This window comes from Pinus tabuliformis, chromosome 7 (genome assembly GCF_031772625.1).
Source record: "Pinus tabuliformis cultivar Carrire ecotype Pingquan chromosome 7, CPIR1, whole genome shotgun sequence".
Classification (NCBI taxonomy): domain Eukaryota; kingdom Viridiplantae; phylum Streptophyta; class Pinopsida; order Pinales; family Pinaceae; genus Pinus; species Pinus tabuliformis.
In genome coordinates this window covers 2,015,780,096-2,015,798,050 of record NC_142293.1, presented here as the reverse complement: position 1 = coordinate 2,015,798,050, position 17,955 = coordinate 2,015,780,096, and the positions used below count along the sequence as shown (strand labels likewise).

Genomic DNA, 17,955 nt, shown 5'->3' with positions numbered 1-17,955 from the left:
TTCTTCCAGGTAGGTTCTCATTCCTTTGCCCTGCATTCTGGTTCATTTTAGGAGTTTTTTAACGGGTGAATGGGCCCAATTGGGCATTTTTTATTTTCATGGGTGCGCCCTCGGTCAGCGCGGAAATTGCCCACGGGGTCGCGCTGACCGAAAAATAGCCAATGTAACCAACTTCGGGTCAGCGCGGAAAAGGCGTGTTCTTCCGCGCTGACCTCGCATTTTTTACACAGAGCCGCCATTGTCATCGCGGCTGTCCCTAAAACAGCCGCGATGGCGCGGAAAAGTTTTGTTTTTTTAATAAATGAATGTAAATTTCTCCATGAAAACAATTCTGATTGGTTTTTATTGTTCATGCAGGACATCATGGCCTTTCAATGGCAAGAGAGAGTTCACGATGTAGAGGATGTGGCTGCTTGGGGAGACGTAAATTGCTGCAACGCCATGCGGGCGTGCGGATTCATGAAATTCTTCCTTACGCCGCGTCTGAGGGCCCAACATGATCTGCTGGAGCTGCTGATCAGGGCATGGAACCCGGTGGACCAAAAATTCACCATCCGTGGTCACGACATTGAGTTTGACCACATGGATATCTTTTTCTTGACTGGGTTGTCGCGCCGAGGTGCGAGGCCCATCTTGGAGGGGCAGCGACCTAGCGGCGGTACTCTGGATGACCTGATGGCTGAGGTTTGCCCGGGGGCGGTGAAAACGCGGAGTGGGAAGTGCTCGATCCCCACAGTGAGAGACATAGTGCTGCGCACCATCCTGTTCATGGTGACCCGGGCGGCAGGTAGCATGGCGAATCACGAGGCGTCCAAGACCCATCTCCTACTAGCTCTCGAGTGCCTCGAGCCTACCGTGTTTGATTGGTGCACGGCAGTGGCCAACAACATGAAGAGGCAATTGAGCAACTGCCGTCGTGGGGAGACGAAGCAGTTCGGCTATGGATCGATCCTGGTCCCGCTCATTCTGGAGCGAGTACCAGCCATGCGACTGCAGTCTATGGCTGTGGATGCCCCCAGAGATCCTCGAGAGACGAGGGCCTCACGATGGGCTCGGATTATGCCACGTGGGGGTGGCGGCCGACCACATAGCTGGGGGGCATTTTTCAGAGACTGGTTGGACCAGCAGGAGATCTTCGTACAGGATTGGCCATATGCGGGGATGGATTTCCGCAATGATCCTGACTTGGTGCTGCCTCCGGGTGAACAGTGGGATGATGCAGGTATGACACTTTTTGTCTTTTGAGTTTTGTATTGTTTTTAAATTTTTTATGTACATGTCCTAATAAATGTCTTGTCATGCAGATGTGGGGCCTACTAGACCGATTGGCCTGGCTGCCACGGCACGGAGAGAGGGCCCGGGAGCCGGAGCTTTGGCCTTAGCCCCTCCAGGGGCCAACACACCAGAGATTGTGGCTCGCAACCTTGAGGGGTTGCTGGAGGGGGTGCCGGACTTCCAGGGGGTCGAGGAGGTTCCTGTGGAGCATCAGATCCACACAGTGGGTGTGGAACCCAGAGTGCACCGCCTTCTGAGGCGGGTGGCACGAGCGGCTGTGTACTACAGAGAGCACCATCCAGCCGATTAGTCACTTAGGTTTTATTTCCACTGTTCATTTTTTGAGACATTATGACTCAGATGTACTGATTTTGGACATATACACTTATTTTTGAGCGCCTTAGTGCGCCACACGACATATATATATATATACATACCGGTTTTTGGATGGATCATTGTTACATATGATGATGTTTTGCTTATGTTGTGCGTTTATTCAGTACAATTTGTGACCTTATGTATGAATTTGCACGACACTTGACCCATAGATTTTATATTTTTAATGCAAGCTTAAAAGCACACATATGCAAACTATGCTTGAAATGATTTATGTATGCTTATTCTTAGATGGATCTTTTACATATGATGATGTGTTTCATATGTTACGCGACTGTTCGACACACATGTTATCTGATGTATCTACTTGCATAACAAACGACCCATCGTGAAATATGCACATATTTTATTTTTATGAAAGCTTGAAAACACACATGATAATCACGTATGCAAACTATGCTTTGAACAATGGATTTTATTTTTGATGCAAGCTTAAAGGCACGTATATACATGCAAACTATGCTTGATAGGAAAGGAACGGGCATGCCCCCAGCATCGTGTCTCAATTCGAGGTACATGCCCCCCAAGCTTCAAGCCATTGAAAATGGGTTGAGGGTTGACGAAATGGTTATTGCGCTCGAATTGCACGAGCTTATGTTTCATTGTTTTAACGAGGTTGACACAGGTAAAAGAACTGTCCTCGGGCCGCCGTGTTTCATTTTTTAACGAGCTTGACACAAGACAAGGAACTGTGCTCGGTCAGACCCTATTCCATTTTTTAGGGAGCTTGACATAGGAAAAGAACTATGCTCCGCCACCTTGTTTCGTTTTTTAACGAGGTCGCCACAAGATCAAAACTATCCTCGGGCCGCCGTGTTTCATTTTTTAACGAGCTTGACACAAGACAAGGAACTGTGCTCAGAATGGACTTCATCATAATGAACGGGAAGTGGAGGCCCCCAAGAAAGTGGCTCCGGAGGGGAGTCCAACATCTTGGAAATCAGGACCTAATGCCCCCAGGACACTATGTACGATGGTGTCGTCACTGGGTACGGGCACGGGTTGGGTGGCCACGTAGTTGATTTGCGGTGAGGCAGATGCAACTTGTGGATGAAAACCAGGAGGGAAGGAGGAGTGCGCCGGAGGGGCTTGTGGACGAACGAACGATAATTGATCGAATGTCACGATTCTTCCATCGTGTGGAAAACAAACCACACGGAAAAGTGAAGAAACAAGGGCTCCCATGGCATACACATAATCACGACCAAGGAGAAGACTGAAGTCTAAAGAACCTTGGGTAACCGAGACGTCTATATAGACGGTCTTGCCTCCCAAAGTAATAGGAAACTTCGGGAGGATCCCTAATGGCTGACTCGTTCCTCCATCAAACGCGGTGAGATGCGGCGCGACAGGTACGAGCGATGGGGAACCCAAAGCTCGCCAAGTAGTAACAGGCATGAGACTAACCGATGCTCCTTCGTCTAACACAGTGCCGGGCAGCGCTTTACTGCAAGCATAGGCGGTGACCCAGAAAGGCACATGGGACGGAAGGGGAGGGGCAGTCAAACGACTCCAGTCAAAGGAGATGACCGAATTACTTGGTGGGGGAAACATATGGTTGCCCCCCTACTCCGAAAGAACCGAATCTAAATTCTCCGGAGAGGTTTCAGGAGAACCTTTATCAAGCTCGGGAGAATCTGAGGAGACGAGAAGAACATGAGAATTTTGCTCTTCCGGAACAGAGTGAGCGAGTGGCGAACTCGATTCAATGCTCTGTCCGACCGATGACGGGTCTGGGATGGGCTGGGAACAGCCGGTTTCGGGAAGAGGGGCCTGGACAAAAGGGGAATCTGAAGCGATCTCTTTGTCAACAGGGGTGCGATCTACAGTTGTGGAAAGACGTTGATAGCCAGCGGGAAATGGATTCGGAGGAGCAGCAAGACTTTCCAACACAGCAGAGGCTTTATCCATGAGGGGACAAAGGTGAAGGGGATGTTTGCCTTCACAAAGTCGACAGGGGATTCGAAACTTCCCTTTCTCCTTACCATTCCTAGCTGATGAGGTAGCATCGCCATGATCATCAGTGGACGATGGAGGGCGGGCCAAATTGTGAGACCAAACTTCTAATACCCTGGGAATGCCAGGGCAATCACGAAGGAGATGGTCCTCCTTGCATAATCAACAAGGAAACTTGACCTTCCGCGGAGGAGCAGAAGGTGACCCGACTTCAGGTATACTGGAGGGGGGAGCTGGACTTGAAAGGGGGACTGTGTGTGTAGGCTCTCCCTTAGGGGACTTCTTCTTCTTGGTCTTCTTCTTCTTCTTCTTAGCCACCTGGTTACTCGAGTCAAGACTTTCACCAAGCGAAGCGGAAGCTGAGGACGTAGAAGTAGGCGTCGAAGGGGAGAGGTCCACCTTTGGATCAACATGGCGTTGTTCAGGTGGAGGGACTGATGGACTAACAGCCGATACGGTAGAGACCAAAGAGGTTGAAAACAACCACACAGGCAACCCGACAGTCAACCCTGGGAGGGACAACGTCGCCATATACGGAGCACCAACATTCCCAAGAGGAGGGAATTGTCCCGGATTCCCTTCAGAGGGGGACCCTAGGTTGGTGAATCCTGGAAAAGTTGCCATAGCAGACGAAAACGAAACCTACTCAAGCTAACGCACACAAGACCTAACTGGGTGATGTTATCGTGGCCAATTAATTTTAAGACGCAAGAACCAAACTTGACCTTTTCATATTTCAGGAGTCGAGAAAAGGACAAAGATGACTCCAGTCTCCTTCGAATGTTTAATGAGCACGAAGTGACAAGACGCTCACAGGCACCTTTTCGTTTAGGGAGTCCGAAAAGGATCAAAAGCGATTGCTCTGGAACTCTAGGTAGAAGGTGTGCCAAACTCTTCGCAAAACCACAGAATACTTTTTAGGGTACGGGTGGTCAATCTTCGTGAATGCTGTGTTCACTGCATTGCGAATTGTAGGGCGGCCGACTCGGCTTCCTATGGATAAAGGATAAAAGCCTAGTGGGGTCTCCCTATATACTCGACGGTACGTGGGAGCGCAGTCCGTATTAGACCACTATCGAGTCACAGAAGGAGGAATCACCCAACCTAATGTGAAACAACAGTGACTATGTTTTAAGACGCCGGAACACGTCTCTAACCTAGACCTCTAAATATTTGCGTTTAGTTCCAATGCGTTTTTAGATTCATTTGGTTCATTTTATAGTTGATCTTGAGATTAAGTTTCGATTTCAAGCTCTATCGTATGTTCGCTCACAATTACTTAGATGCAATCTATATGCAAAAGAATTTCGTTTCGTTCGATGAATTCTAGCTATGAGAGAGCAAAGAATTTTTTAAACAAAACGAATACAAACAAACAAGCAGCTAAATGCAACTAAAGCGAGGAAAGGAAACTTTTCTTTTGAAAATGCAAATCAATGAAATGTTCTTTTCCTTTTCGAATTTTAAAGCAAGCTACTAATTCGTTTTCTTTTCATTGACATAAAACACCTAAAGGAATTTGGAGGAACTTGAACACCAAGTAAACTACTTAATGAGAGCACACAAAGTTCCCGAAAACACTCAACCAAAGTCTCGAAATCAAAAGGAAACAAGGCAATGCACGAGCTATGTGATCTAAGCTCTGCAAAACAAGCAAGGATCGCAAGCAAGGAGGAAGCGAAAAAGACCACTTGGAAGCACAATCCAATACACTCTGACAATCACTGAAAAAATGCGAAAACGAGTCTAGAACGAGCTGGTCAATCAAGCAAACAGGGATCCTCACGGGAGGCTTGACACACACACACGGCCACTAGATGTCCTAGGGTTCAGAGTGCGAAATCAATAGAGAAAAGCAAACATCCGACGGACCAGAGTCGCAACCAGTCAATTAGAGACCCAAACACAATCCAGTAATCGCAAAAGTAAGGATGAAAACACGAACCAAGCAGCTAGAAGGGAAGTTGTTTGCAAACTTAAAACCAAGCAAAACGAAACCCTATGGAGTTGAGCTCCGTAATCAAACAGTTCAAAGTTTAGAGAGTGAAAAACAAGTCATCAGACAAGTGGGGAGAAGAAGGGAAAGTCACAGCAAGAGGTTTAGGAGGTCAATTTGGACAAAAATGAGTTTTTCAGGCTCAGCGCGGGTAGCCTTCAGCAACTTGGCGCTGACAGGGGGAGACCTTCAGCAACTTTGCGACGTCAGCGCGGAAAGTCAGGGAAAAAGCGCGCTGCCCTAGGACAAACGAGGTCAGTGCGGATATAAGGCACACAGACGCGATGACCAAAATCGCAAAGAAGAGGGGGCGCGATGTCAGCGCGGAAGAACACGAATAAAGCGCGCTGCCCTTGAAAACGAGGTCAGCGCGGCTGTTAGACGTACAGGCGCGATGAAGAGAAAACCAAAGAACGGGGTCGCGATGTCAGCGCGACTGTTCCGAAATAAAACGCGCTGGGAGTAAAAAACAAGGAAAACCGAAATAAAACTTCCCAAACCAAAGGCAGGAGCTTTTCAATGATAAAAATGCTTCCCAGAAACGCCCAGAAAGTTCATAAGCAAAAAGACAATCCCAAAAACTCGAAAAGAGATCAATCAAAACCAAACACAAAAGTGGACTCAAGAGACAAAGAGGCTGATCCCCAGCGGAGTCGCCAAATTGTTGGAGAGGTAAATCCCCTCTACGGATAGAGGCGATCCCTACTAGCCCAATAGGGGTCTAGCAACAATCACACAATGCTGCCACGCATGTTCCTAGTTACAATTAAACAAGAAGTAAAGAGCACCTACTTGGATTCCTGCGCTGTCGTTGGACGAAGAGATGTCTCCTTCGCTCCTTCGCTTCGGCTGGTCACAGTCCTCCGCGATCCCCGCGAACGGACACCTGCACACACGAAGAGAAGGCAAACGCAAGCGTGAAATCTAGTAAAAGTAACTATATGCCAGTCAGAAAAGACATAATTCACATTTATCCATTGCATAAACAAACGAGAATGGAACAATAATAGCAGTCATCTATTATTAATCAGAATAGAGAAGAGTACAACCAAATGTTCTGACGTCGATAAACTTCTCAGGAGGGATCAGTCAGCATGTATCTCAAGCATTCACCTTTGAGGATGGTTCTCCCAAGACAAACAACTCTCTCTCTCACACACAAATGTCACAAACAAACTTCCCCAAGCAATCAATCACTTCCACACCTAACACACCAAACCTATAGCAGCAATCTGAGCACTACAAGCCCTGTACAATCCAAGCTAAGTCTAACTAGTTCCAACTAGTTCTAACTAGCTGCTCATGGTAATGGTGGAAGTTTATATAGGAGAAGGAGTCTCCTAAAAAGGTGGAAGGATGAGCTTATCTTCAAGGGGAGTAGTTGCAAAGGGTCGAACAGACATGCCATAGAAGGGAGTCGATATTCACAAAGCTAACAACCAAGCCTGGAGAGATCTGGAAGGCTGGTTGTTTGAACAAATTCGCCCAAACTGGATCAGCGCGGATTATATGGAGACTGCCGCGCTGTCAGCACATAACAATAACTGAACAAGTCATGTCAGCGCGGAAGAACACGGGAAAGCCGCGCTGTGCGTCATCGCGGAAAAGTGATGTTCTTCCGCGATGGCAGCGCACGAAATACACTGTGAGGCGCTGGTCATCGCGGTTATTTTAGGAACAGACGCGCTGATGCACAAAACTTTGGAAAAATGGGTTTTTAAGCCAGTTCAGGGATCAAACACTTAGTGATTGTGACTTCTGGACACAGCAGGGTGACTGACAGGAAGGCAGTGATAAATTACTGTGTAACAATTAGGTTATTGACATGAATGGGGTAATCAATTTAAAGAAGTAGACAATGTCATTTGAAAGGAAATTTCTCTGCATTGTAGTGCCATTAGACCCTGCAGAAGGAAAATGATATACTGAACCGGTCCACAATGATGATTTGGACCAGATCTATAAAATAAATGCACGATACCAAGATTGGGTCAATCCAACAGCTGATGGATGAATTTCATGGGACTGTGAAAGCTCCTTTACATCATATTTGGATGAAGAGTTAGAGCATTGGTGGAATAGGTTGCACAAAGTATCTATGTTTTGGTTAATATGATGACCAAATAGCTGCATTTTGTGTCATCGAAGGTAAGAAATTTGCCTTATTATGATGGTTTAACTGATGTAGATAAGTTCTTGGATGCCTTTGAAAGAGAAGTACCTGAGAATCATTGCTTCCAAGCACTAGATTTGGTATTTTGCGCTACACCTGCACAATGGTGGGGTACTCACAAATTTAGCTTTGAAGAATGGCATGACTATAAGAGAATGATAAGGATGTAATTTGGTCACCCAAGGTATGGTTGACTGAGAAGTACAATGGGAGAATGATCCACACGATCATTTGGAAAAGTGGACTAAGGCTTATGGAACGGATCCGCAGCCAGAGTGGGTGCATTTATTCTATCACACTCTGGATATAATCCCTATGAATTGGTATTTGGAAACGCAGCTCTGCCATGGCACCACGGAATGGGATATCTTAAGAGAAGGTTTCACAAGGACATTCAGTTTTGAATATGGATTTGAAAGTATTGATGAAGTGCTACATGAGGTTAAGGTAATGATCTTCAGAATTCCGCAAGATCCTTTGGAATTAGTTCAACCAAATTGGAGCACCTAGTTGTGCCATGTGTTGGAATGCTATAATCTGACTTTTGAAGGAGAGGATGAGGATCCACGGAATATTAAAATCCTAGAAGTAGAAGGCCATCGCAAAGTTGACAGACAATAGATAGAGAATCCAGACATCACTACGCCACTAAAAACTAGGCAAGTAAACATTGGTACATAAGTAGAACCAAAGTTTGTGAAGATTAGGGTTTATTGGGATGATGCTACAGTGGATAAAGTCACTGAGTTGCTTTGCGAATATCAGAATTTATTCCCTACAAAATTTTTTACTTAAAAGGCATCATAGGTGATTTGGGAGTAATGAAAATAACTTTGAAACCGTACGTGAAGCCTGTTAAGCAAAGGCCATATCGCCTTAATCCAAAATACAAGGAAAAGGTCCACTTGGAGTTTGACAAGATGCTTGTAGAAGGTATTATTGAACTAGTGGAGGAATCTGATTTGGTGAGTCCAATGGTAGTTCAGGAAAATAAGTAGAAGGATGAAATAAGTATTTGTGTAAATCTCTGAAAGCTTAACAATGCACATGTCCATGATCCATTTCTGACACCATTTACTGATGAGGGCCTGGATAATGTTGGAGGACAAGAGCCCTATTCATTTATTGATTGGTTCTTTGGGTACCATTAGATTAAGATCGCGCCAGAAGACAAGAATAAGACCACCTTCATGATAGAATGGGGATGCTTCCAATATACAATGATGCCTTTCGGACTTAAGAATGTGTCAACGATTTTCTCATGTGTATTCATCGTGGCGTTTAAGGAGTTATTTCACAAGTTCTTGGAGGTCTATTTCGATGAATGGACAGTGTTTGGGCTAGTGAAGCACCATGTCGATAGTCTACACTTAATGTTGGATATGTGCTGAAGGTATCAGATTGTGCTAAACCTAAAGAAATTCTTGTTTTGTGTCCCTTTTGGGATCTTGCTGGGTCATGTGGTATGCAGGAAAGGACTCATGGTGGAGCCGACTAAGATCATGGTAATAATCAATTTGGAAGCCCCAAGGAGTGTTAAACATCTGTGCACAACGTTGGGCCATACTAGATACTATTGGAAATTCATCAAGGGTTATGCTCAGATTACCACACCTATGGAGAAGTTGCTGAAGAATGACACTACATTCTGTTGGGATGAAGAATGTTAGCACATCTTGGATGTATTGAAGGAGAAAATGGTCATCGCACTGATCCTGGTATACTCAAATTGGAAGAAGGAATTTCATGTGCATGTGGATGCTGCGTGTATTGCATTTGGAGTAATGCTAACACAGGCTAGCGAAGGAGAACTAGATCATCCTATAGTCTTTGTGAGAAGGAAGTTGTCAAAGGCTAAAAGGAATTATTCAATGACAGAGCATGAAGGACTGGCTATGGTGTACATGCTCCAGAAATTTAGACATTACCTGCTAGGTGGACATTTCAAGATGTACATATACCATTTTGCATTGAATTATCTAGTCAATAAGCATGTGTTGGCAGGGAAATATGCATATGGTTGTTGTTATTTCAAGAATATGATTTTGAGGTGATTCTGAAGCTAGGAAGGTTGAACGCAGGACCTAACCATCTGTCGCACATTGAGACAGGAGAGGAGCCTACTAATTTGGAGGAATGGTTTCTTGACGTGCAACTTTTCATCGTGTGCATGGTGGATAATCACTTTAGGGATATTATTGGCTTCTTGACTACAAGAATGGCTCCAGAGGGATACACCAGTCAGTAGAGGAAAGAATTGGTGGTGCGTGTGGTAGATATCTCAGTAATTGTTGGGCATTTGTATGATATGTGCCTATTATTGAATGAAACAGTACCCTCATTGAAGCTCATGGAGGAGCTGTAGGAGCGAATTATGTAGGAAAAGCAAAAACGCAAAAGATTTTGCACATTGGGTTGTGGTGGCTGATGCTGCATAAAGATTCTAAAGTATATTGTACGGCATGCAATGCATGTCAGAGAATGAGCAGGCCATCGTGGAGGGATGAGATGCCTCTGAATCCATAGGTGTGATTACAGCCATTTGAGAAATGGGCAATTGATTTTATAGGACCAATTCAGCACCTAAGTAAGAAAATAGGTGTGTGCTACATATCTTTGTGATAAATTATTTGACTAGATGGGTGGAAGCACAGCCTGTGAAGGACTGTACAGGGGAAACAACAGTGAAGTTCTTGTTTGAATATATGTTGACTAGGTTTGGTTACCCAAAGGTATCAATGAGTGATCGCGGTACACATTTTCTCAATGAAACGATCAGCGCGCTCACAGAAGAGTTCCACGTTTACCATCAGAAGAGTACACCATATCATCATCAGGCCAATGGAATGGTTGAATATTTTAATAAGATATCGGAGAATGTGTTGACAAAGGTTTGAAACACACAACAGAATGATTGGGGTGTGCACGTACCAGCAGTGTTATGGGCTTACAGAACTACTTGTTAAAATCTTACTAGTCAAACACATTTTAGGTTGGTCTATGGCGTGGAAGCTATAATGCCTATGGAGTACATCGTGCCTACTCTACGCATAACAACTTTCACAGGATTAGTGGACCATGGAGCCTTAGAAGCGAGGCTCTCACGACTCACGGAACTCAAGGAAGATCAGTTTTTAGTTGGATTCCATCAGCAGTGTTGAGATATTTAAATGGTCATATTAAATCCCTTAATATTAATTGTCAACCCGGGGTTCATCAGCACGAATTGCCTTGCGCTCTCTTTGTTTAGGGCTAGGTCAGAGTTTGATGATTTCCTTTTTAAAATTATGGAATGATAACTAATCAAATCATCTAATTGTCAAGATCAAACCCAAAAATCAAATTTAATCTAAAGCCTTCACAAATTCTAGTATTGAACTCTGTACTCGATGTTGGGTGTGGAGCCTGATTATCTTCTGTATTCAAATGTCTCAGCTAGATGTATACCCCAGGAAGACTATACACCCCTCCACATGGGGGGGTGCAGGGGGGACCTGTCCCCCCCTCGGGGGTCCGGGGGGGCTAATCCCCCCTGGTTGGAGGGTCCCGGGGCCAGCAGTCCCCTCGCGAGAGTTCGGGGGCAGCGCCCCCGAAGCTAAAAATAGATGTAAAATTTCCTTGTAAAAGTCTAGTAATTTGTAGTCAATCTGGGTCATTCATTAGGCTGATGATATGATGGTAGAAGTTATATTTAATTTAGGGTTTTTTGCCCTAGAAGGCAACCCCTCACTATATATGTGGGAATTGTATTGTGTCTATGTTATCTGTATTTTAAGTGAGGAAGAGAGAGGAGATTCAGAGCGAAGAGGGTGTTACAACGGATATGTTGTAGGTTGTATCTCTTCAGTTTTTTGGATAATATAATAAATAAGGACTGGTTTTTTCTCCGTGGATGTAGCCCAAACTGGGTGAACCACATATATCTGTGTCTCTCTTGTTTTATGCATTTTCTATGTTTATATTTCTGCAATATTTTATGTGTTCCATTGCTCCGTAATATATAATTTTCTAACAACTGGTATCAAAGCCAAAGGTCTATTTGGCTAATAAACTCACAGGAGAGAAGGGTTCCTAGTTTGAGTGGGAGAAATGGCAGAAGATGGTAGGTTTAGGGTCGAAAAATTCAACAGCCAAAACTACCAGTTGTAGAAGATGCAGATGGAATATTATCTATATAAGAGAGATCTATACCTACCATTGAGCAGAAAGACAAAGAAGCCGATGAGTATGACAACACAAAATGGGATATTATGGACAGAAAGGCACTTGGAACAATACGGTTGTGCCTAGCAGCATCCGTAGCGTTTAATATTTCAAAGGAAATGATAACACATGGTTTAATGTCGGCATTGGCCAAACTGTATGAAAAACCCTCGACCTCAAATAAGGTATTTTTTATGAAGCGTTTATTTAATATGAAGATGTCAGAGGGTGGAACTGTTGCTGATCATTTACATGATTTTAATACAGTTACAAGTCAGTTAAGTTCTCTAGGGGTAAATTTTGATGATGAAGTTAGGGCTCTGTTATTTCTGTGCTCATTGCGAGAAAGTTGGAATGGTTTAGTTATGGCCATTAGTAACTCTGTCTCTGGATCTAGTACTTTAAAGTTTGATGATGTTGTTGGTGCAATCCTTAGGGAGGAAATGCGATGGAAAACCTCCGGTGAGACATCAGGTAATGCTTTGACTGCAGAGATTAGGGGAAGAAAAATGGAAAGATGAAAGAGCCCAGGGTATCACAGTAAGTCAAGAAAAGACAGATCCAAGTCCAAATCGGGGATAGTGTGTTGGAAATGTGGGAAGAAAGGACACCTGAAGAAAGACTGCAAGTCTCGGAAGGGAAAAGAAGGAGATGCGCAACAAGAAACTAATCATGAAGCAAATGTGATAGGTGATGTGTTGCAAGATGCTTTGATTCTTTCATTAGAAAATATTATTAATGCCTGGGTGGTAGATTCAGGGGCCTCATTCCATGCCACACCTGATAGGAAACATTTTCATGATTATGTTCAAGGAGATTTTGGACAAGTTCGATTGGGTGATGATAAACCCTATAAAATTGTTGGAATGGGTACAATTTTCATAAAACAACAGAATGAAAATCAATGGATATTGAGGGAGGTAAGGCATGTTCCATATCTGAAGAAAAATCTGATTTCAACAGGGAAATTGGAGGTGAAGGTTGCGTAACTACTTTCATAGATAAAACTTGGAAGGTCACTAAAGGATCCCTGGTAATAACAAAAGGAGAAAAGGTTGGTACATTGTATAGGAGAAGATACGACATTGTGACATCATAGGCTCGCGCACATGAGTGTGAAGGGGATGCAGATTCTTCACTCAAGAAATTTGTTACCAGGTTTGAAGCATGTTGATTTAAAATTATGTGAGAATTGTGTTTATTGAAAATAGAAGAGAGTCAAATTCCTTAGAGTTGTGAAAGAAAAGAAGAGAAAAAAACTAGAGCTTGTGCATATAGATGTATGGGGACCTACTCATGTATCATGTCTTGGTGACTCTTGTTATTATGTTACTTTTATTGATGATGCAACCAGAAAAACCTGGATTTATTGTATTCGAAATAAATCTGATGTATTTGATACTTTCAAGAAATGGAAAGCTTCGGTTGAAAATTAGACATGGAAAAGGTTGAAGTGTCTCAGATCAGATAATGGAGGTGAATATTGCAGCAAAGAGTTTGATAGATACTATTCAGAGAATGGAATTCACAGAGAGAAGACAGTTCCAGGAACACCACAAGAAAATGGTGTGTCAGAAAGGATGAACAAGACAATCATGGAGCGTGCAAGGTGCATGAGATTGCATGAAAGATTGCCTTTACAATTTTGGGCAGATGCTGTAGATATTGTTGTTTATCTAATAAATAGAGGACCTTCAAGTTCCTTGGATGGTGGTATTCTAGAGGAGGCATGGATAGGTAAAAAGGTAAACTACTCCCTTTTGAAGACTTTTGGTTGTGAAGCCTTTGTCCACATTAATAAAGAAAATAGAATAAAGCTTGAGGCAAAATCAAAGAAATGTACCTTTATTGGATATGGTGTTAATGATTTTGGTTATCGCTTATATGATTATGGAAATCACAAAATCATTAGGAGCAGAGATGTAATATTCAATGAAAAGGTCTTGTATAAGAATCAGTTGCAGGGAAGGAAACAGGAAAAAGAAAATAGAGAATACATGGTGCTTGACAATATCACAGGAAAAGCGATGGTGCCTGAGAATCATAATGATCAACAGCTAGAACAACAACCACAATAGCAACAAGCACCTCAAACACCAGAAAGTGGTGTTAGAACATCTACCAGGATAAGTAGTCCCACTGAACGATACTCTCCTTCATTATATTATGTATTGTTGACTGATTCTGGTGAACCAGAATGTTATGAAGAAGCAGTGCAGGTAGAAACTAGGAAGAAGTGGGAGCAAGCCATGAAAGAAGATATGGATGCCTTAGCACATAACCAGACTTGGGATTTAGTCAGGCTGCCTGCAGGTAAAACAACATTCCAGAATAAATGGGTTTACAGGCTGAAGGAAGAATATGGAGGAAAACAGAGGTACAAAGCTAGATTTGTAGTGAAGGGGTTTGCACAGAAGAAAGGTATTGATTTTGATGAAATATTTTCTCTTGTTGTTAAAATGACTTCAATCAAAACTATTTTAAGTCTAGTAGCAGTTGAAGATTTTCATCTTGAGCAGCTAGATGTAAAGACAACCTTTCTACATGGGGATTTGGAGGAAGAGATATATATGCAGCAGCCACAAGGATATGAGGTAAAAGGGAAGGAGAAACTAGTGTGCACGTTGAAGAAGAGCTTGTATGGCTTAAAATAGGCTCCAAGGCAGTGGTTTCTAAAATTTGACAGGTTTATGTCTGAACAAGGTTATAATAGATGTCACTCTGATCATTGTGTTTATCTCAAAAGGCAAAATGATGGCAGCTATATTATATTGTTATTGTATGTAGATGACATGCTTGTTGCAGGTTCTAACATGCAGGAAATAAATGTGCTCAAAAGGAAATTGGAAAACTCATTTGCAATGAAGGATTTGGGTACTGCAAAACAAATCCTTAGTATGAGAATAACTAGGGATAGGAAGAATCGCAAATTAACATTGTCTCAAAGTGAGTACATAGAAAAGGTGTTGAAAAGGTTTAATATGCAGAATGCAAAACCAATTAGTATACCTTTGGCTAGCCATTTCAAATTAAGTAAGGAGGTGTGTCCCAAGACTCAGGAAGAAATGGCTCATATGTCTAAAGTTCCATATGGATCAGCAGTTGGAAGCTTAGCGTATGCAATGGTCTGCACAAGGCCTGATATTGCACATGCAGCAGGAGTTGTAAGTAGGTACATGAACAATCCAGGAAAGGAACATTGGATGGCAGTGAAGTGGATTCTCAGGTATTTGAGAGGTACCACAAATCAAGCATTATGCTTTGGTGGTTCAAACATTGCTCTACAGGGATATGTTGATGCAGACATGGTAGGTGAAAGAGATAACAGGAGGAGCACTATAGGATATGCACTTACTGTAGGTGGAATAACTGTCAGTTGGGTTTCAAAAATCCAAAGTGTTGTTTCACTTTCAACAACAGAAGCAGAGTATGTTGCTTCTACAGAGGCTAGTAAAGAAATGATTTGGTTACAAAGGTTTCTGGATGAATTGGGTAAGAAGTAGGACTTGGGCACGTTATACAGTGACATCCAAAGTGCCATACATCTTTCAAATAACTCTGCATTTCATTCCAAGATTAAACATATACCGCTCAAGTACCATTTCATACAGTCAACATTGGAAAATGGACAATTGAAGTTGGAAAAGATACACACTAGCCAGAATCCTGCAGATATGTTAACAAAAGTTGTAACCAGGGAGAAACTGAGAATTTGCTCAGTTTCAACTGTTCTTCAAGTATGATGAAAAAGATGAGAAACAGCTAGGTCCAAAGTGGAGTCATTGTCTAGCAAATGAAGTAGTAGTGGAGTTGCTATAATCAATCTCCAAGTGGGAGATTGTTGGGTGTGGAGCTTGATTATCTTCTGTATTCAAATGTCTGAGCCGGATGTATGCCCCAGGAAGACTGTACACCCCTCCACGCGGGGGTGTGTGGAGGGACTTGTCCCCCCCACGGGGGTCTGGGGTGGGCTAATCCCCCCCAGTTGGGAGGTCCGGGGGCCAGCAGTCCCCCGATGGGGGTTGGGGGGAAACGGCCCCGAAGCTAAAAATAGATGTAAAATTTCCTTGTAAAAGTCTAGTAATTTCTAGTCAATCTGGGCCATTCATTAAGCGGATGATCTGACGGTAGAAGCTATGTTTAATTTAGGGTTTTTTGCCCTAGAAGGCAACCCCTGACTATATATGGGGGAATTGTATTGTGTCTATGTATATCTATATTCTGAGTGAGGAAGAGAGAGGAGATTGAGAGCGAAGAGGGTGTTACAACGGATCTGTTGTAGGTTGTATCTCTTCAGTTTGCTGGATAATATAATAAAGAAGGACTCGTTCTTTATCCATGGACGTAGACCAAATAGGGTGAACCATGTATATCTGTGTCTCTCTTGTTTTATGCGTTTTCTGTGTTTATATTTATACAATATTTTATGTCTTCCACTGCTCCGTAATATATAATTTTCTAACACTCGACTATGTGTTTCTAGTGATGAAAACAGACTTCTATCCACACCAAACAGTATCAATCAAATATCTGAATGCTGGTACTAGACCTTCTATGTGAAAAACCACTCAATCATTCCTCAACAAGCATCTTATGATAATAGCAGTTCTTACTCGAAATAATCAAACAACCTGTACTAATAACTACCCAACTTATTAAACTCTTGATTGTAAATAACAATTCATTGCTGAAGCAATTTATAACCATCCAACTTGTAAGCAAATGAGTATTCTATCCTAGTAGAAATTTGATGAAACAATCGTTCTGTACTTAATGTTCCCTTATCAAGACTCAAGAGTTAAATACTAATTTGGAGGATTTAATCTGTCTTATTATATCACTTACTTATTGTTCCATCTTCAAATCAACTACTTATAGGATTTGATTAATGAAAGCAATATTAACGTTGATTCTTCTTAACACCCAACTATTTAATCACATAAATTCAAGGAACTGTACTTAAATATTTTATGGGATCACACCAATCCTGAATTATGAATATCCTTACTCACAACCAATATGTTGTTGCAAATTTAAGCAATGATTTAACTACACAGTGGATAACTAGAACCTTATGAACCAAGAAAATATCAATCATTCAAATGAGACTAATTATTGCACAAAAATAGGGCAGAGCAATCGTTTCAGTTGACTAATGAAATTGGAAATTGCATGAACAGGGGAGGCAAACTAAAGAATTGGTCTTCAGTAGCTAATCACACACAAATCATTCCTGCAATGTTTTTTTACCAACCCACAACAAATTGACCTGATAGTTTGTTGAATGAAATGAAACGAAATGAATTCCAATCAATCATCTATGCAAATAATGCATCTTCCTACCTTGGTCATTAATTCAATTCATTCCAACCAAATATGTTATAACATCTTGAACAGTCAATGCAACATTCACCTATTTTGGGTTGCCTACTCTGTGCTATAGTTCAGTCAACGGATTGATTCAAGTCGGTCCTCCTAGAGAAACAAAGGTAGATTTGGCGAATAAACTGAGCCTGTCTTTAACTAATTAAGATTGTGTTAAAGAGTTTAAAGACTTATTCTGCGGTTGTCCATAGGTATTGATTCATCTAATCAACAAGCGACCATACGATGTATCTGAGATGATGGTAAGTCAAGGTAATGACAAAGCTCTAGGTTCAAAGGCACACAAAGTTCACACCAAAATCTAATTTCCACTATGTCAATAACAAGAACCTCGCAATCACTCACACACCTGTATGCACTAACCAATCAAACAAAACAACGCAATTAAACTAATTGATAATGGAAAAGGTAACTAATTGTACTAGTTTCATAGTGACACTGTCAATGAAAAATACAGAGCAAACCCAGATGGGTTGGCTCAGCCACACCTAGGGGATTTTAAACTTATAGTAACGAAATAGTTTCAATCATAGTTAAAACATGAGCATCATCTTCCCATTCAACACATTCA

General features: G+C 42.4%; 1 protein-coding gene across 1 annotated transcript; it reads left to right on the top strand.

The window, feature by feature from the left end:
- The first annotated feature begins 270 nt into the window (after nt 1-270).
- Nucleotides 271-1,585, top strand: LOC149256574 (uncharacterized). The gene is made up of 2 exons (XM_089455409.1): nt 271-1,222; nt 1,305-1,585. The coding sequence occupies exons 1-2, from the start codon at nt 271-273 to the stop codon at nt 1,583-1,585; spliced, it is 1,233 nt and encodes a 410-aa protein (XP_089311535.1).
- The last annotated feature ends 16,370 nt before the right edge of the window (nt 1,586-17,955 follow it).